The 20,622-nt window shown below is 43.6% G+C and overlaps 2 protein-coding genes across 2 annotated transcripts in view; one reads left to right on the forward strand and one right to left on the reverse strand.

Moving 5' to 3' along the window:
• LOC142803863 (uncharacterized) overlaps positions 1-6,700 on the forward strand; it is a 30,215-nt gene extending 23,515 nt beyond the window's left edge. The window contains exon 3 of the transcript XR_012894339.1: positions 4,957-6,700. The gene's annotated coding sequence lies outside the window, so the exon portion shown is untranslated. The remainder of the gene's footprint in view (positions 1-4,956) is intronic.
• On the reverse strand, positions 2,690-20,578 carry LOC119172000 (mRNA export factor GLE1-like). The gene is made up of 11 exons (XM_037422937.2): positions 20,343-20,578; positions 19,519-19,782; positions 18,166-18,314; positions 17,298-17,358; positions 17,153-17,220; positions 15,750-16,024; positions 13,833-13,964; positions 11,017-11,129; positions 7,467-7,673; positions 5,356-5,546; positions 2,690-4,432 (listed from the first exon to the last, which is right to left on the reverse strand). Exons 1-11 carry the CDS (start codon positions 20,466-20,468, stop codon positions 3,970-3,972), a joined length of 2,049 nt encoding a protein of 682 aa, XP_037278834.2. The 5' UTR covers positions 20,469-20,578; the 3' UTR covers positions 2,690-3,969.
• Between the last annotated feature and the right edge of the window lie 44 nt (positions 20,579-20,622).

Below are 20,622 nucleotides of genomic sequence, written 5' to 3' on the forward strand. Positions count from 1 at the left end.
CTACTTTGTCCCGCGGAGATGGGGCAGGGTGGACGATCACGTGTGCGGACATTCATATGCCTTGGGCTTTCAAGAACAATTCTACTGTAGTTACTGGGCGCACAAATATCACTGCACTCATTGCACAGTCTCCGTACGCTTTCTGGATACAGCGAAGTAACAACTGAGATGCTTATTCGCGTTCATCTGTACCTGTTCGTGCGTTTCGTGCATCAATTGTGCGTGAGAAAAGCGACGCAGGTTTCGATCTGCTTGCCATTCTTCCCGTGACCTTCCAATTTTTTCCTATCGAGTTCATTCCTTCGCCCTTGCGGCAAAGCTGTGACTTTTTTTTTCTACAGTGCAGTGCTATTTGAACAATGTTGCAGTACTTTTTCTGTAAAAATGAATCTTTTGGCCAGTGTACACTTTCTACGAAATTTCCATGTTTAACTTGAAATTTAAATAAAGTGAAATAAATTGTCAATTTTGATGAGCGTTAGTTCAAGTTTACAACCAAAATCCAGTAGCTCAATCATACTTGAACTGGTATAGCGCATTATGGGGAAGAAGAAACGGCTGAGTAGACCGACACAAGAGGACTAGCGCTCTGACCTCTTGTGTCGGTCTGCTCAGCCGTTTCTTCTTCCCCATAATGCGCTATACCAGTTCAAGTACGACGAACCAACTCATCCAATCTTCAACACTCGTAGCCCAATCATGATCGTTTGTGACACACAAAGCTAGCCCGCATCGAAATAGTTGAGTAAATGTGCACAAATGAATCATCTGAGTTCTCTTTGTGTTGGACTGCAATGACTTTAGGTGGAGGTTAAATTTTTTTTTTCTTGGTTGCAATTGGCTGTAGGTTGAGTTGTCATAAAGTTTCATAGATGTATCGACTATTTTGCCACCACGCGAAAATGTTTGTTCTTTATATTGTCTAGGGAAGATTGTTTTTCCCAGTTTGAAAAGTACTTCAGCATGGATTGCAGCATATAAAACTTTGCAAGTTCAAAAGCTCTTTCCAAAAAATATTGTTGTAAAGCAAAAAAAATATTTTAACTGAATAAAAGTGTGAAATGTGTGGAATTTCGGTAGTCAGCTGGTAAACAGTGCAGCAAAAAACACTATATGCATAAATATTCTAAACAAAAAAAATTCAGAATGTACAATTTGTAGATATAAATGGCCTAGGAACAATATAAAATGTTTCTTCTCAGATAGACAAAGAAAATGAAAACCAAGGTGCTGCTTTATTGCTTGTGCTATGTGGTGAAGCATTGCTTGGTTTCTCGTGAGACGCACGTGCACTCGTACGCTTTTTAAGTAAATTTTTGTTGTTTTGCAATAAGAGTCTCCCAGTGTTCCAATATAGATGTATACCTATGATGTGAATAATCCCTCTCTAAATGAGATGTTCAATGAGCTTTGCTATTTCATCTAGTCGCAGTCCTTTCCATGAGTCACCTCACTTCGCATAGGTTGGCGTTCCTATACTATATGCATACACGCATATTTCTTTGCATTTTTGTGCATATCATATAAAAAAAAACAATATAGCGTGCAGTTCTATAACGTTTCACACTGCTCTGTAGTAAGGGCCACGATGTGCTCCGAGGGGTCTTCTCGTCGTTAGGGGAAGCTCTGCACCAGCGCAGTGAGGACCATGCACGTAAACAGAGTAGCTATAAGATTTTGCACAAACGCCAGAAGCTATCCACACTTGCGGCGAGAGAGACAACTTGAGGATTTAAACAAAATAAACCCATGAACACTGCAGATGTCTCAGGCTGACGCACAATATTGTCGCCATAAAACTTGAGGCTGAGGTGCTGTCATCCTCGAACTCCAAGTTCGCCCTCACTCAATTCAGGTGGTGTTGCAAGACAGTTTCGAGCAGTGCATGCGTTTTGCAGTGCTGGTGCATACCCATGCGCATGTGACGACAACGTCATAAGAGTGACTAGTGACACTGCATGTGACCCTGTACCTGATATAACGACGCAAGCAAAACCAAAAGTGCTGGAAACTGTCCTAGAAGGCCACTTCCACACTTTAAACATGTAGTGGACTTTAGTAAATATATTTTGTGGAACAAATTTTCCGAGACTCTAGGAACTGCTCTCTATTGAACATCTGGCATAAATTTCTTGCTATTAATACTGCTCAACATGCTCAAATTGCGAAGCTCACACTTGAATTCGATATTTGGCTTGCAAAGATTCGTTTCATTACAGAACTTCAATGTCACTGTAGCATAATCACGAGGGGCACGCACTTCTGTCAAGTCTGTCAGCCTCGTGCACTTTTCTTACAATACACGCACATTAGTTTGTGCAAAGGTCTGTGAAAAATCACTATGTTGCCAGAACAGGCAAATTCATATTGATTCTGAAAGTTGAGTGGCTGGACTAAATACTAGAAAGTGCTGGGTGCACGGTAAACAAATTTAACATGCCAAAATCGATGATCCAGAAGTGTCGATCACTGGTGATTGATTTGAATAGGCGTGGTAACGAAAGAGTGAAAATGAGAGGCATTCACAAAATTTTCTTGCTTCTGCTGCATGCACCAGCACTGTGACAGTAAGATCCGTTTTGCGGGAAAAAAAGCTAGAATGTATTTCGCAAATCTGAGGTTGCTCTACGGCCTTTGCTGGTTAGGGAACACTTATGAAATTTAGTGGTATACGAGCACAATAAACACGCTTGCTCCAAGGCACATTTATTCAACAATGCCAAGCTACACTACTTGAACTAGAGAGCAATCATCACACGATCATCAGTTCCGCATAGTCCAGTGTGTAAAAGCTGAAATTGCTGCAGTGCTATCATTTAAAACAATGCTTCATTAATAGTACTTTAACGTTGGCACTTCCTAGGAACATCTCCACGTTCAGCTTGTCGCACACAATGACAACTCTACGACGTTCAATTGCAATCAAGCGTATGCACCACGAACATGAAATATACATTCCAGTAAAAGATGCACACACCGAAAAGAATCCTAATCAGCATTTCCAATGCAATATCACAGCAAACATATTGTTACCACATATGTAATTTAGGTATGTGCATTTGTGTAGCGGGGAACAGGGAGATGACAGAAGGCGACGTTCAGCCATTGGCAAAGGTCTCCGGTGCGCTTTCACTCGACACCTTCGAGTCGACCGGTACGTCGCCTCAGAATAAAGCCCTCTCGTGGACATGACAATATAAAGAAAACATGTTCAGGCCTTCCAAGAACAGGCCTGATGTATGTATGTGAGAAGGACCCGATGCATCTTTCACTGCATCTACAGCTTTTAAAAATTGTGCGTTGGTCTGTTTCCGGTGTTTGGTTCACTTTGCCAAACTACTGCATGGGAATAGCACATGCCATCTTGTTACTGCTAGTAAGACCTCATCGCCATCAGCAACATGTCTGCCCAAAGATGATTCCCCTTCAATATTTCAAGGCTGTTAAAGCACATGTCCTCATGCACGCAGATCTTCCTGAACACTGGCACCAAACTGTAGCTCTAATCATGGCGATTGAACAATTTAATTTGCAGCCGAGGCTTCGGCAAACGAGTGCTAAAATAAAGCGTAGCTTTCAGTGATGATAGCGTACTGTCCAACTTGAGATGTGTGGAGAATTCCTGTGAAATTAAGCATGTAAATATGCAGAAATGCTAGTCCTATTCACTACTCAGTAGTGAAAGGTGTACAATTACTGTATCAACCAGAGAAAAGTTTTCCCATCAGAGCACTGGTTGCTACACTTATATGGCCATGCCATCTGGCAGCACTACCACAGTCACAGTACGTGCAATAATTGGAGGCAGCGAGTAACTTTCACAATTGTGTCGCCACTGTCATGCAGCAATACGATGAGAAGCGACAAGAGTCGTGGTCTCAGGGGGACGGACTTTGACCCTGTAAGTCGAGTGCGACATTAGAGGCACTATCACGTAGAATTTGGAAGTCCATGCATGGTAGCTTCGGCTCACTTCCAAGCCTGGTCATTGAGGCTTCCCTCCGGCCGAGCCAAGTGCCCCTTGCGGAGGACCTGTTGCAGCAACGCTTCCAGCCGCGAGATGGGCCCACTAGACGTCTTCACGAGCTGCTTGAGACGCGGAAAGTAGTCCTTGCAGAGCACGTGCAGCATCTTGCGGAACTGGCGGCCGTAGTCTCGTTGCAATGTCCAGCCGGCCACCTCTAGAAAAGTGCAGATCAGCGTGGCCGCAAAGTTAGGGTCCTCGGTCGGCGTGTTCAGGCACATTGCCAGCCATTGCCACCCGCGCTTCGAACCCGGCGGCTGGCGCGACATGTCGCTGTCTAGAGGCTTGTGCCACGGCGGCAGCGGCGTTTGCAGCAGGGCAGCGTACAGGCGCATGAGACCCGTAACACGCCTCAAGAACTGGCTCTCCGTCTCCATGTTGCTTCCGTCGCACTTGTAGCCACACAGCCTGTGTTAAAAGACAAAAGATTGACTGCAATCCCTGTCTAAATATTATTCTTCTACGAATCTACAGATTTCGGACAGTCCACTTTCAGAATAGTTTTGTTTTGTCACAACCTTCTGCTGTAACAGCTTTACTTTGAGAGAGCCACTGGGCTAACTTTAATGAAATCTGCAGCATTTGAAAATAAAGATTACACTCTGGAAACCGTAGGAAGCAGAATTACAATTTAGAAGAGGCCGAAGAGCTTTAGCTCCTTGTTAAATGCTATTTAAGAACTACTAAGGCTTGCTTAATCATTTCTATTTTCATGTCACAGAAAATAACAGAAACTGTATTAAAATGCCTGAGAAATGTCACGCGTAGACAGCTGTATTTATAGAGAAAGCATTCAAGCAACTCACAATAAACACAACCGCTATTCTAAATGCTGACATTGACATTTTGTCACACATTTTGTCAAGTGCCAAAACTGCAACTCGAAGCAAGCGTAGTATTCGCTAATGAATACATCTGTGATTGGTTTGCAGATGACACTGCCAGGTAGGCATTCATCCCAACGGCAACTATACGACTACTCTACACCAGCGAAAGAGCAAGACTAGGTTTGTGTGAATAGTAAGCCTTAGCTCCAAGGCAAAATCGAAGTGATTAGTGATTTGGAATGATTTTGAATTGAAATCACATATCAAAAAAAAAATCAGCATACTTGTCATGGCCTAACAAACCTGCACAATACTTTTCTTTCTCTAAATTAAAACGTTTTGAGGTGTGTGCAAATGTGTGTGTGAGTGTTTTTTTTTCTTTTGTAGTTGTTCAGAGGAAGTGGAGGCAACTCTGAACAGTAGCACGAACAACTATGCCCCCACCTAACAAGCTGCACTTAGCTGCTATGGCCCACTCATTGAGATGTAGACGTGTGCACCAACCTGAGGTATTCACTCTCGGAGGAGGCCATACTACGGCTGAAGAAGACCGGCACCAGAGCGGGACAGCGCATGTAGAAGTGTCCAAGCAGAAGGTCACCGAGGTCGGGGTAGCGACACCAGAGGCCCACCGCCACCGCGGCTACGGGATAGGCCGTTTCCTCATTGGACAAAATCTGTTCTTCGCCTTGCAGCTGTGACAGATGCAAAAAGGCGGCGCTCACTCACTCAGGTGGTGCTGTTAATCCCATGCACAAAGCTAGCAGTGCTTTCAGAGAGTGTGAGATGCCCAACAATTGTGCAAATATTCGAATGCTTCAAATTGAATTCAAATTACTGAAAATTTATAAGCATTCTAAATGAACGAATAGATGTATACGAGTTCACCCTGTAATAGTTCCTGCAATGCTGTAACCCTCTGTAATAGTTCAAATTCATAATGTAGTGCAAAAGAGACACGACGAACACACAGAACCACACTCTACAAGCGCTTGTGGTGTGTGGCTGTGTGTGTCCGTCGTGTCTTTTTTGTGCTACAGTATGAATTTGAGCATGCATCAACGCCCAAGACAAAGCCCTTCTGCAAAACCCCCTGTAATAGTGGTTTCACTTCAGTAGAGAGGTGCTAAGTCGTGAAAACACATACTCGAGAGAAATCTGCCTTGCTGTGAAGCCCCACTTCAAGGTTAAATGAAGATATTACCTCCACATCAATTTTTTAAAGTTAAAGAGGTTGTTATACCGACTTACATGCTCCAGGTATAGATTAAAACTTAACATATTTTACAAGTATAAGTTGCCTGCTGCCGAAACTCAAATTGTGCTACTATTCCAAGGTGTTCTCCTTTCACTTGAAGCTGAAGAATGACATTGGCACATGCCTTGCTTAAACTTTTTTCTTAGAATATTGAGCAGGTTAGTTAGGTCATGACAAATATAGCTATTTTCTTTATATTATGCGATATAAACACCATTCGCATTCGATTCGCTTTGAATCTGAAAGTCGCTATTTGCGCAAGCCTACAAAGCAGCACTGAAGCATACACTGTTAAAGAGAAATGCAGATTACAGGGCCAGCAAAGGGTTTATGACTGCAGGCATTTATCTGTGAACCTTGCTACCAACACCTTCGTTTCAGCTCTCAAGGATTTTGCTGACAAAGTAAAAAAATTATGTCAGACAGTAGACGAAGGAGCAAACACACGGTTCTGCAGACAAGAACAGCAGCACGAAGAAACCCACTTGGCCTAGTAATCCCAGGAACTTACCGATCTGCTTGTATCCGCAAAACACTGTGCGTACTACTTGTGTGGATTACTAATAATTAAAAAAGGCTACATTACTGTCACACTGTGTCTGCATGGCTTGCTCGCAGCTTCAGAAGCAGCATTACCTTCGAAAGAAGCAATAGTGAACTGCAGAGGTAAAGCACCAAATTTGTAATGCAGAAAAAAAAGTACAATGCTCATCTATGATGAACTTCTAATTAATAAATAGCACATTCGCCACACCCAACAAAAAAAAAATGCGGGGCTCTTCCGAAGGCTTTTGCTGCGAAAGTTTTGTGTGCCTACTGCGCAGTGTGTGTGCAGACAGATGGTGCTAATGCTCAGCGATACACCATAAGCATTTGAACGGCTGTAACTGCCACAGTGTCTTCCACACAAATTGGCTCTGATATGCAAGACTGCCATTAAATTTTGGCCAGTGCTCTTTGGGCAATAATTAAATTCGCAGTCTTTGCAGAAAACGCAGTTGCCTCATGGCCACAAATGATGACTGCCAAACTGAAATGGACAAAAACTAAAGTTTAAACAGACGTCTCAACGGAGGAGCATCATTATGCCTTTCAAATTGGAAAAATGTCCTTAACAGCTTATGAAAACATTCAGTTGAAATGCCTTTTAGAAACGTTCTCACATCCATGATGTTCTTAAGGAGTGCTGGAACGTGAAAGCGAACATGCAGGCCTTGTTTCATTGCCTTTAAACATAATTTATGAATGCTCTTTTCATTCTTTGACAAGGAAGTACCTGGCAAAACTTTGTACGCTGAAAGCTAATCAGACAACTGCAGAAGCGCAATGCGAAACGGGAGGTGCCATGCGAGCTTACCACAATCTTCTCCGCAAGCTTGTCGAGGCAATAACGCAGTGCCAGAGGATGAGAGCTGGTGGAGATGGTGCAAGAACCTGACTTGAAGGGCTTGCCCGAGAGAACGGTGTTCAGCTGATCCAGCTTCTCCTTTACAGAGCTCGAAATGGATATTGCATTCACAGGAATCGAGACTGCCTTCAGCAGGTCAAAGCAGTACTTCTTTTGCTGGTTGAGACACAGGCAAAGAAAAAAAAAAGAGAAAAAAAAAATATTAGCTGCATGTCTACATGCTTCGTTGCAAATGTCATGGAAAGACTAGCTGGCTGAAGGCCAGCCAAGCGGCCATTTATGTTTTGCCTTGCCTGAGACAGCACCTCCTCTATGTTGAATCAGCCACATATGGCTGGCATTGATAAAATAGAGGAGACGCTGCGTGAGACAGGGTTGCCATCTGGCAGTGCTGTCGGGAAAAACATGCTTGAGCAAAACCCAGAGCCACAGCCCATATCATCAGCCCAACAGAGCCACGGCACCATATCATGAGCACAACACTCTTTCGTATATAGCGCCACATTTTCAGAGCAGAATAAAAAACAATAGGGACATTGGAATTACGTAAAGTATGTATTTATGCATTTTATAGTAAAGAAACACAGAGCCTAATACTTGTGTATTAATGTTGCACCTCAGATATGCGTGATTTGCTTTCCTATCGACAATGTTCACAAGTATGAATGCAGCCACCAGTTGAAGATGGCTGGGCGTTCAGCAAGTGCATAAACATTGGCCGGTTGGCTGAATCGTGTAATAGACAGACAGACTGACCGAAATTTCGACTTTTAAGTATTCCAATAAAGACTACAGTCTTTAAAAAAAAATTGGCAGCATATCCACGGAGTGAATGATGGAGAGTAGGGCGAAGCATTCGTTCTTGCTTCCGTCCATCCATGCGTCCATCTGTGCGTGCGTCTGTTCGTGCGTCCGTCCCTGCGTTCGTCTATGCATCCGCCCCTGCATCCGTTCATGCGTCCATCCATGCATCTGTCTGTGTGTCCGTTCGTCCATCTATTCAACACTCCAAGTACCACCATCTCGCATCTTTTCATCATATATTCCCCATATAGAAGCACCGCTATCCATCGGACATTCCAAGGACTAAACGAGAGGTGGCACACGCACACTTTCTTACGGCTTGCGCTTCGGGTCTACTTCCCACCTTTAACCACCTCGAGTTCATTCATGGTATATACTAGTTCACTGTATTCACGGCACTGTGGCCCAACGCTTGCTAAACCTTTCTAAAACTGAGGAGGTTACACCCAGCGAGTATAACGCAGCAACCCTTTCATGTCAGATAGTGCTCAATGTACATGCCAATGGCTGCTAATGGGGATCGCAGCGTGCGCGTTAACTAAGAGCCGAATGCTCCTGTCTCTCATTCCCCATTAGCAGCCATTGGCATGCACATTCAGCACAATTTTTTATTGTTCAACAACGCACAGAAGAAATCTCTCACCGGCACCACCTTGGAGGTCGAAATGTTATACTTGTTACATACTACAACGGCTACGAGGGTTGTAGTAATGCGGTTGCCAGAAAATGTTTGTGATGAATGCGGTAGCAAGTGGGCGCCTGAAAGAAGCCGCTGGGGAGTGAGCGATGAGGTCGTTACGGAGGAGGAGGGGACACGGAGTGAACAAATGAAGGGTGAAGGGAAAAAAAAGAAAATGAAAAAAGACTGCGGGACATTGCGCGGGCTAGTCAAGTAAGGAGAAGGGCGGTTACCCCCGGGACGGATGAGCCTTTGCACCGGAGCTTATGCGGCTACAGCGTACTAGTGCCGCTAGCATAGCTCCGGCCGCACGTGACTTAATATGGCACGTGCAATCCCATCCTTGTCAACTGCGCTTAGCAGTTTCCTCTCAGGAAAACCGTTGTCATTATCGAGCTAGGTACAAATATCATGTTTTTCCACCTCGTTCGTAAGTTCAAACCTTTTATGGTTTAATAATGCGAGCTTTCGCCCTTGTTGCTGCTGTCATTCATAAGCTTGGCGGGTTTTCGTCGTTGTTGATCTCCCGGCCACGAATGCAAACTCCGTATCGCGCATGCTGTTCTTGGTTCAGTGCTTGAGCACGATCTGTACGACGCCGGATCTTCATGTCTTGGACAAACTTTCCGCGACAACCAGGCGCATAGCTAGAAATGTCTATAGGGGGGGGGGGGGGGTGATTTTAGCAGAGGTACCCCCTTAAAATGACCATTTTTCGCTCTCTAGGCCATGGTGAAAAAAATTTCAAGGGGGACACGTGCCTGGTGTGCCACCTTCTGACGACAACATACAAAACGGCAGGCCAGGCCTGATTGATGTTGGTTGCAATTTGATCGGTAGTGGTCGCATGCTATCTAAGTTGTGGTTTGTTACGAAATTAACAAAACTATTTGCAGTGACTGCACTTGATGGGAAGGGATACATAATGTTGATCAAAACGAGGGTGGCACGTGAAGCACACGTATGGCAGTTTGCGATTTGATTGCAATGTCTTGAAATCGCATGCACACCTGTGAAATCGAATGATTGGCACCTTTAACGAGTCAAATTCTGGACGCAATTCAACATAGTTTCTGTGTGATGCGCATAATCGAGTAGGTCTGAGAAGTAGGCGGCGAAAATCAGATCACAATGGTGTTTTCTTCTGTTAGACCCCCTCCCTTTATGCGTTCATTTATATTTGTGTAACATTCATAAATTTAAATGTTGTTAAGCACCGCGCAACCCATGATTTGATTCTTCGACACGCGAGGCTTTACGCTCAACATGTTTGGCGCAAGTTCAGCCCTTGAAAAATGTTGTTTTGGTTATAGCGCGGTACCGCTTATAGTGTGGATATTCGCGACTTACGTTAGAAGCGGTCTATATGGTACATTGTACGTATGCTGTAATGACCAGTCAAGCTTTTCCTTCTCATAAATCTGAATTCATGTGTGATTACTTTGAATGAGAAGACGGGGGTAGCAGCCATCTCGCCAAAATGCCATCTCAAACCGATACATCGTAAGAAACAACGCGGGCACACGGGACAAGAAATACGACAGAACTTGCTATTAACTGATAATTGCTGTGCCTATCTACACATGGGGCCTGGAAAAGACAAAACATCATTGCTGCAAAGAGAAATAAAAAATAGCTCCGCAAATTTGTAGGAATATGGTTGTTCACTTTCATTCTAGTGAAGCGGGTGCAAAATATGGGTGCGGGCTTATTATGATAATAATAATAATATCTGCGGTTTAACGTTATAGAACCACGATATGATTCTGAGAGATGCCGTAGTGTAAAGCTTTGGAAATTTAGACATTTAGGTTCTTTGACATGCATTCGCATCGCAAAGCACATGGGTCTCTACCATTTTGCCTTGATCGAAATGGAACCGCCAGAGCTGGGATCGACCTGCGACCTTCGGGTCAGCAGCTGAGCATTCTAGCCACTTTATCTACCAAGGCAAACTGGGTGCAGGATAATCTCAATTTCATTGCCAAAAGTGAGAGTGCAGTGGTGATACATTACTGCTTTATCCTGGGTGAGCTCCTTGTAAGAGGCCTGCCACTGTTCCAGTCTGTCCAAAATGTCAGCATGCCTCTTCAGTTGGTTGGTCTCCACACGGCCCATGCTTCCTGCAGCTGACAATCGAAACACGCTCGCTCACAATTACTGTCACAATGAGAAGTTGTGCCACTTAATTTAAATTTGTGGGTCCGGGTTGGTGATAGCCTTTTCTAACGTACACTCAAAACCTCATGACATTCACATCTGCCACAAAAATACATCGTTATATTCAAAAATTCAATATAAACGAATATTCGGAGAGCTGTACCTTAGACAAAATTATTCTTCACTCACTTTGTTATAACCGATAATTTGTTATGTCCATGTTCGTTATACTGAAGTTTGAGTGTAACATGATGAGACTGATGTGCAGTAGAGCCATCGAAGCAAGTGTGTTAGATTCAACAAAGACATATTCATTCTGTCTTGTCTAAAACATACAGCGTGCAGTGTGGGTATGCAGGCTTAGTGTTACAGAAAGTAGACTAAAGCTGCCTTCAGATGTTACTCAAGCAATTAGAGACCAGCTGTGGCATTATTATTGAATTGATACTGCATCGTCCAGGCCTTCTTTTAAGTGAAACGGTGACAATTATGGTAGTGCTTGGGTGAATATGAATATGTTAAGACAAAGGACATCTCAGCATAGTCAATATTGTGGCAGGATCTGTTGATACGACTTGCTAGCTCACAAAACTATGTGCATCGAGTGCCGATGCTATCAAGTAATCTGCCTGAATTTCTTCTGAAGCTACTCCAAAGACTGCTCAATGCATATACCTGCCAGAAAAGGCTATCTGTGCTTCTAAAATAAGGGTACTATAGACTTGTAGTAGGTAGTGTGTGCTGGTCTCAACAAGCTATAGCAGCTTCTAACAAACCACAAATGAAAAAGTGCCCAAATACCAAAAAGAAACTGAACACTCTGATTCTGCACTGCACACAATAAAATTACTAATTTGTTGCATGAGCAGGCCTACTAGAAATAACTAGGCTTGTGCAAATAGTAGATTTTAGGTTCGAAGCCAATTTGATGCAAATAGTGATTTAGCAAAATATTTTCAAATCAAATACGAATATCACATATTATCAAAAAGTGAGCATACCTTACTTGTCATTACATGACTAACCTGCTCAACAATGAAACAATGCACATGCATGTTTCACTCTTTTTGGTTTAAAGGAAATGGAAGCTACTTTGAATAGTAGCAGGATTTCACTCTCGGTAGAATGCAAGTGGTAATCTATAAGGTATAGGTTTTAAAATTTATACAAGCCACTTTAACAAGCTTTTAAACTTAAAGGAGTCCTGCAACACTTTTTTAAGTAGCCACAGAATGGATTCACAAAAAGAGCTTATTGCCCCACGAATTCACTACCGCAAACATTTTTAGAATACGTGCAGTATGAGCAAATTTACGAAAATTCGTCGTACACTGCAGTTGCATTCCGTCTTCTCTCGTCCCAACGAAAGCGCTAGAAACTAAGCAGGACAGGACCGCAGGGGGCAATAAATACGTCACGTGCACCGCATGACCTTGAGAACGCTTTCTATCAACTTGTTTTTTTTTTTTTTTTTCGAATGCGTGGCTTTTCAGAGCGATCGTGCATGCACGTGCGGACAAGTGACGGCCTCCCGCCGCAGCCCCAGGAATGAGTGAGTGTGGATTGTTCAAATCAGTCAATGGCCGATACTTGGCCTAGGACGCAGTGATCTTGGGCCTGTAGTGTCATTTGTTGAGAGATGAGAAAGCGATTTCTAGCTGGCTTTGAGAATTCATTGTATATTCCAGGCCGCAAACTGCGCTATAATATTTGGCTCGCGTGTTCTCGGGAGCCACGATAGGCAGCGTTTTGTTTTCTGACCATGCTCAAAGAGTAGCAGGGCCTCTTTAAACTATGTTCAATTGATGCGACGGTAATACAATAGACTCCTATTAAACGAAACTCTCTTAAATGAAATTGCTGCTTTAATAGAACAACTGCTTGTAATATATTTGGTTTCGTACTTGAATATTATACCCCTATCTATCTCTCAATAAACAAAGCTCCTCTTAAAGGAAACACATTTTCCTGGTTCCTTCAGGTTTCATTTAAAGCAGTCTACTGTATTTCATTTAACCCTGAAGTAGAACTTCGTAGCAGCGCAAATTTCCCCTAAAAAGGCATATATATAATACAGCACCCATCAGCTACAGTGAAACGACCTTTACAGATTGATTGATATGTGGGGCTTAACGTCCCAAAACCACCATACGATCATGAGAGACGCAGTAGTGGTGGCGTCCGGAAGTTTCGACCACCTGGGGTTCTGTAACGTGCAACCAAATCTGAGCACACGGGCCTAGAGCCTTTTCGCCTCCATCAGAAATGCAGCCGCTGCAGCCGGGATTTGATCCCGAGACTTGCGGGTCCGCAGCCGAGTACTTTAGCCACTAGGCCACCGCGGCGGGCACCACCTTTACAGGGGGTTTACAGGCGTACTTGTACGTATACAACCATTCATTCATAGCAAATACTTCAACATTTAGAATAACTTAAATTCAAATCGAAGCAAATAGAAATATTGTGATATTCATTGAATATTCGAGGTGCTCGAACAGTCGTACAAGCCTAAAAATTACAAACGCCTTTACAATTACATTCTCGGGCACTTTGTTGTAGAGGTTGAGTGCACTAATCACAACAAAGCAAAGGCAAAAGGATTTATCCCACCAGTAATTGCACTAAAGACATATTCATTAAAGAGGCATTCGACTGCAACTGCCTTCACTCACCTGGCGATGGTTCTGGTGACTGAGTGCCATTATCTGCTTCTTGAACACGCGTCTCGATGTCCTTAGTCTTATTTTCTACAGGCTGTGGCTGCTCCTGCTTCTGCAGGGCCATTCCTTTCGTGGTGGCTTGTTCTGCACGTGTTAAGGCATTCGATGAGTCAGTGACGCCGCTACATGATTACGGGCCAAAGCATACACACAGGTTCAGTGCTTAGAGAATCTGGCATTAATGCGATTTGCTACTTTTCTCCCTACAGCTCAGTGTTCTAAATGCTGGCCACATGATTACACTCAAGCCTCATTAAAATGAGGTCACATTTGCCAAAAAAATAATTCCTTATATCCCGAAATTCCTTACAAAGTATATTCACAACAGTGTATCTATGGCGAAACTATTAACTTACATCGATGTAACAGATAATTTGTTATATCCGTGTTTATTATAGAGAGTTTTAAGTGTAATCGTGTCAAGAAAAAATGTATCTGTGCATCTCGTAGTTGTCTGCAGGCCATATTGAATGAAGGAGCAAGACTCTGTCCTCTCTGTCCCCGAAATGCAAGCCGTAACCATTGGCAGCATAAGTTATGGCACGAAACCCCTCAATGTCTGCTTGGCAGAACCAGTGAATGTAAACTTTCTCAGCCAAAAGCGAACAAAGGTTGATATCAGCCTTTGCGAGCGAGATTTCACACAATGCCTCCTCTATCTCAGCCATCATATGTAATGCCTGGGAGAAAAGATGCTGAGAACCACAAAATAAATTAACTACAGCAGGTTGAACTAACTCCCACAGCTTGGACAACCCTTCATGAAAATGGCTACACCCCGTTGGTGTGAGTTAAAGGGACACTAAAGTAAAATAACAATTTAAATCACAGTGAAATCTCAATGTATGACAACATCTAAAACGACAATATTATCAACAACAGTGCCCTACTTACCGAGAAATTAAAGTAAATGCACAAGAACACAAGCGCTGCAGTAGGGCATTTTAAAAATGATCCTGATGACAACAGACATACTGGCCTGGCTACAATTAATCACTAGTAATTGATCTAACTGCACTAAATAAAGAACGTTCCGTGCATTAAGTGATGCAATAAAATGCTTCTTGTTTGTTTCTGTTTGATTCATGGAAAAAAGAACCACCGGACGTTACTATGGGGAATGGCGCGAGTAGTTCAAAAATTCTATTTTCGTGGGGTTACACGGGATAGGTGATGCTATCTAGCAGGGTGCGGTTAAAACAAAAGCGTCTGCAATCTCAAAGCCAATGGCGGGAAATTGATCAATGGCAGTTGCTCCTGCTGTGGCTCTCACTGCTTTCTGTCTGCTGCTACTAGCGTAGTAAAGCCGGGCTACGTTGTGCACGGCAACAGTGACGCGAGACGGTCCGGTCGGTCCGCTTCTTGAGGCATGCAATTTGAAGTGTGCTAATTCAACGCGGAGCACTAAAACGTGATTTTATTTCAAAATAGGCCCTTTCTTGGCACAAAAGTAACACTACGAGGTTTCCGGACTGCCATTTAAACAATCAACGTCGACTTAATAGTTGACTTTAGTGTCCCTTTAAGATGGCCAAGGCTGCGCTTGTGGAGGAATACAGCATGTGTCATTGGCTGCTATATTCAATCTAGACCTCTTTAGGTTTAACTGTTTTATTTGAACAAATTCAAATTAATCTGGTTCTATTGTGCTAGAGGTCACAGTTTCAACTCTAGCAGAAGTAAGTTTTTAGTTTTGTTCTTTAATTTAAACTAAAAAATGTTTGTAGGCATTATTACTTCTTCATTTCCGTTTTCTTTTACGTTGGGGGTATTCGTGGACAACTTGGATGGACAACTTGTGCCCGCTTTCTGCCCGTAAGCAGACATTGAATGCCCATTAATTAAGGAACACCCCAACAAAAGCCTCACCAACATCAGCAACGACGGAGTGAACCAGGGTGTTGAGCTGGGTAGCAAAGTCCAGAACTCGACGGAGATCTTCGCGCGAGACAGCGGTGAGCGCGCCAAAGGCTGCCACCTGCCGGGCCATGCGGTCCAGCAGGCCTCGGTGGTCCTCAACAGGTGTCGCGAGAAACGAGGCAAACGCGCACTCCCCGAGGGCCTTTTGCACCGATGCTAACGTGGACTCCATCTCCTTGCACTGACAGCGCAGGGACTCCGCTCGCTGCTTTGACTCTGCCTCCCTGCACGATAGTAAGTGGCTGAGCTATCGGCAGATCGTCAAAAGAGTACAAACTGGCACGCCTGCTATCCTGTACACAGCCGCACTGGTTAAGTACAGCCTCCAAATATTTAACTATTGTGCGCGAGCGGCAAATTTTTTTAGTGTCAATGTCATACGACGGAACCAAGTTGCAAACAGGGTGAGAGTAAGCGCGCTTAGCTAGGCCCATTGTATGCTTGGCTGTTTGTACGTGAGAATGTTGTCCTGCATTAACACACTTCAGACGAACAGGCTGCGTGTCTTTCTCGAACCTTACATTCCGAAGATCAGCAAGCAGCCAAGAAAATGAAATCCGTAGCTACGTGACACGCCCCTGCACATGACATAGGCTGACAAATTTGGATTGTCTGAAGTGAGCTAATGCAGGGTGACTTTTTTACAAAAGAACAGCCAAGCAGATGATGGGCCCAGCTGAGCATGCTTAGTGGGCATGCAGGGCTCTCGCCTTGTTTGCAACTTGGCTCTGTCGTGTGGCGCTTGCGCACGGTAGTTAAAGACTTGGGCGGCTGTACATCAGCTAAACTTTCTGCAAGCGGGTGCGCAGTTGTGAGTGTGCTCATCTGTGTTCTTTTCAGCAATTGAAATACGTTTCAAACTAGGTCAACAGCAGGCTTGCAAAAGATTGGTTCCTACCATTGCACACTCCTAAGGAGAATTCCCACTTACAAGCAAAACTTTAGCATGTGCGGTGAAGTTACATGTAGGAGAATTTCAGTACGTGCAGAACTTCACTAATTTTCAAAGTTCTCAGTAGGAAAACTTCACAAATTAAGCCGCTAATTAGGTGCACCACATGCAGTGAAGTAAGGAGATCTTCCCCTTCAACCACAAAAGTGGACTCGCTTGTGTGGCGTGGCGCATGGCGATAGAACGTGCGGTGAAGTTAACCGAGATAAAACTAGTAATCATAGTTAAGAAGAGTCTAGAATTGAGCTTGTGAATTTCATTCTCTGAGCACTTGTTACACATCCCAGGAGCATGTCACACACGTGTAAACATGAGTTTATTGGATTTTGAGCCTCACTATTATAAAAATAGTGACAGCATTCACAAATCAAAACTAACTTACAAGGATGGTACCACTGACCTTTTCTTTTCTTCCTCTTCCTGTTGTTTTTGTTTCAGCTCAGCTTCCTTAATTTTGTTCCTCAGATGCTGTAAGGCGAACGAATCAGTGCACTGATGAATGTAAAAAAAGAAAGGCAGCTGTTGAGGTGGGCGTAGAAACTTACCCGCATGTGGCTCAGGTGATGCTCCTGTGCTTTTTGGCTTTTCTCTGCAAGTTCTCGAAGCCTAGAGAAAGCACGAAAGTTATTATGTGTGGAGGATCGTGTAAACAGTTCAAATAGTTTTGTAAACCTGCCGCAAAGTATATCTCGTCTTATGATGTATACTTTGACTGAGTGAAAGGGGAACCAGTATTCTACTTAGTAAAACTAAAGGGTACAATCACACAAGTTTTGTTAAAGTGTGCCTCTCCTTTTGCAAAGTATAACTTGCTATGGCGACTTGCACACTCGTTGAGAGAACCTTTTCTAAATGATTGCACAAGATCAGAATGTCCTCTTTACATGTTAGATAAATTTTATGAACGCATGAAGTCAAGTACCACAACATGTTGCTTCCATGTCATATCAGCTGCGGTAATTTCCTTAATTGTGAACACACAGAAAAGCAAGGCTAAACATTGAAAATAGTATGTTGCCCTTCACTATGTCCCACGTCCGAGCATCGGTTGGTGTGAAAAAAAAAAAAAAAGGCCGCCATTAAAAGGCCACAGTAATGTCAACAAACCTACTAAAACAACTTTCCTAAATTGTAAATAGCACATACTGAGAGACATAAAAAGGAGCCCAATCACATCTTCATGCCCTTTCTCACAAAGTAATTTTCAAACCTAGTCGTCAAAACACTGTTAATATCAACATTAGTCCAGTGTGCATACAAACAGTAGAAACGTCAGCTGTTGCATATAGATGTGCTTGTATGGGCAACATCATCGCAGAAGCTGGATTGCCCGGCCATCTGCAAACCGTTCATGTCAGCTAAAAAAAACGCTCTTCACATAAAGAAGTCATCGTAGGTAAGAAGAGTCTGTACCCTTCGAGGTATTCTTGGTTGAGCTTGTCTAACTGCATTTGGTACTCTAGTGTCTGATTCTGCTCAATCAGCATCAGGTGCTTTTTGGCCTGCTCATCCCAACGGTAGTTGTGCTGCTCGTAGTCCGCGATCCGCTTGCGCATGGCCTCCTGCAAGGTTTCGTGTGCCATGCACGATGGACAGAACCTTACCAATGCGTCGAAATGTGATGGTGACGCAATGCTTGACATTTAAACAAAAAACTTCAAAATGAAAGCAAATCAAATATCACAAAAAGACCCTTCATACACACTTTAAATCAATAGAATTTATTCACATAAAACAAAACTACTAAATTATTAGTGAAATATCATACATGTGAAATTAATAAATACGAACAACTTAGAAAGTTTTCATGCCGGCGGGGAGTACTTACGTAAAGGCACACACGGATTAACACAGGCAAACAAAACAGAAAGATTACACTGTTGCTCCCGTGACAAAACATTTATCTTATACGCAGCCACATTTACACAGCTAATAATAACAATAATTGATGAGGTTTACCACCCCTAAACCACCTTATGATTATGAGAGACGCGGTAGAGGGGAACTTCGGAAATTCCGAACACCTGGAGTTCTTTAGTGCGCACCTAAATCTAAGCACACAGGCATTTTCACCCCCATCGCAGCCCCTGCACATTTACAGAGTTATGTTTGTTCTGTAATCCTTCTTGAACTTTATGGGCAAATTTTTAAAACTGCTGCAATGGTTAACATAACACGAAGTTAAAATCCTGATGCTACAGCTATGAATGCATGCAGTAGAAAAGAGCCAATGCATACTCTGGTATTCAACAGCAAAATCTCATATGCTTTGCAGCTTTCAAGGTGATCACACTAGGACCATGTAACCGTGCTCATTAATGCCGACCTCAAAATAAATTTGCTCTGGATGAATAGGAGCAATTCCACACGCAAACATCACTTTGAGCACAGCATGATGATGACGTGTTGTTTTACTGTGCAAGGGCCAGTTGTAGCCATAAATAGTTAATACAAAGTAAACTTTGTAAGCAATCTTACAAACTGGTTGGCGTGAAATCAAACAGGTCAATAAAGCAACAACAATGCACGGGGCAGTGCTGTATTGTGCACCTGTGTCCCTTCCTTGTCCTGTTCGATATCATGCGATTCAAGTTGTACTATTATAATATTATTGACCGTCTAGCCCACCAACATATTTTTGTTAATCTGTAGGCAATAGTATTAACAGTGACATATCGTGTAACAGATCATATGAGCAGTGATAAGAGTTTGGCGGTACATCATAACAGACTGCACATGAACGGGTGGGCAGAGCCAAGTGATTACCCTGACGCTGTTGAGTCTTTCTTCCTCGTACTTGTGTATGGAGACGTCGAAGTCCGAGCCGCTCACGTACGCGTACAGGTCTTGCGCGTCGTCGCTTTTCGGCGATGGCACGTCCGAGCCCGACTCTTCAGAACTTTGGTCGCTCGGAGAGACTGGCGGCGATTCAGGTCTGTCAGTGGCATCTCTCTGCTCAGTGTCGTATTGAAACAGGGTCGGCAACAGCTTTGCGTCGAAGTGCAGCACGGGCTTGCTTGGAAGAACATCCTGCGACGTCAAAGTACCACGGAATGTCGCAAGAAAGGGGGAAATTTTCTAAGGGCTGGTTTTCTCGCTTTGATACGACCTTAGTGAACACCAGCCGATATAGGGGACGTATAGATACAGGGGACCTTACCCTTTAGGGAAGGTATAGGGGACGTCAACTGTATTAGTTTAAATGTATCGTAGTAATTGTGATAGAGATGCGAAGAACATAACGTGGACGAAAAGACAACTGGACGAGAGGACGACTGCCACCGTGGTTCAATTGGCAAAGCATCGGGCGCGCTATCTAAAGGTTGCCGGTTCAGTCCCCGTTGACGGCCGGCGGTCCATTCCTCCACTTTACTTTCTTCACGTCCATATCATAACGAGTAAAATACAGTTTCACACAGTACATTATGGTTGTCACACAGGATGTCAAAACGTCCCCCGGCATGAAATACATTGCAAAGGCAAGCGCTTTTTTACGGTTTCGGTACTTCGCGCAGGAATGAGAAAACACTAATGACGCGCTATTTATTCGCCAAGCGTGCATTACAAAGTGTCCGCTTCGCGATGCTTACCTTCCAACAATTTTGCGAAGGCCAGTGATTTTCGTAAACTAGTTTTCCTTTGCTGCTTTCTCGAAGCGCAGCAAGGACTGTCTCCGTGGAAGCCTCATTTCGTTTACCGTAAGATACGTAATCCATTTCAAATCGGGATTCTACGCAGACGCGGATTTGTCATTTGAGCGTGAGCACCGAGCAGCCCGGTTGAGAGCTCGCAGATGTTCCCACTCGAAATCGGATACAATTGACTTTGGAGACACATGAAATCAAGTCAACAAGCCGGTTTCGGTTTCGA

Source organism: Rhipicephalus microplus, chromosome 3, assembly GCF_043290135.1.
Source record: "Rhipicephalus microplus isolate Deutch F79 chromosome 3, USDA_Rmic, whole genome shotgun sequence".
NCBI lineage: Eukaryota > Metazoa > Arthropoda > Arachnida > Ixodida > Ixodidae > Rhipicephalus > Rhipicephalus microplus.

Excerpts from the sequence above, each read along its gene's own strand:
- LOC119172000 (XM_037422937.2), bottom strand. The coding sequence starts at position 20,468 with ATGGATTACGTATCTTACGGTAAACGAAATGAGGCTTCCACGGAGACA. Across the intron at positions 7,674-11,016 it reads AGCTCACCCAGGATAAAGCA|CAAAAGAAGTACTGCTTTGA; the intron begins GTAATGTATCAC and ends TGTCTCAACCAG. Across the intron at positions 5,547-7,466 it reads AGCTTGCGGAGAAGATTGTG|CTGCAAGGCGAAGAACAGAT; the intron begins GTAAGCTCGCAT and ends CATCTGTCACAG.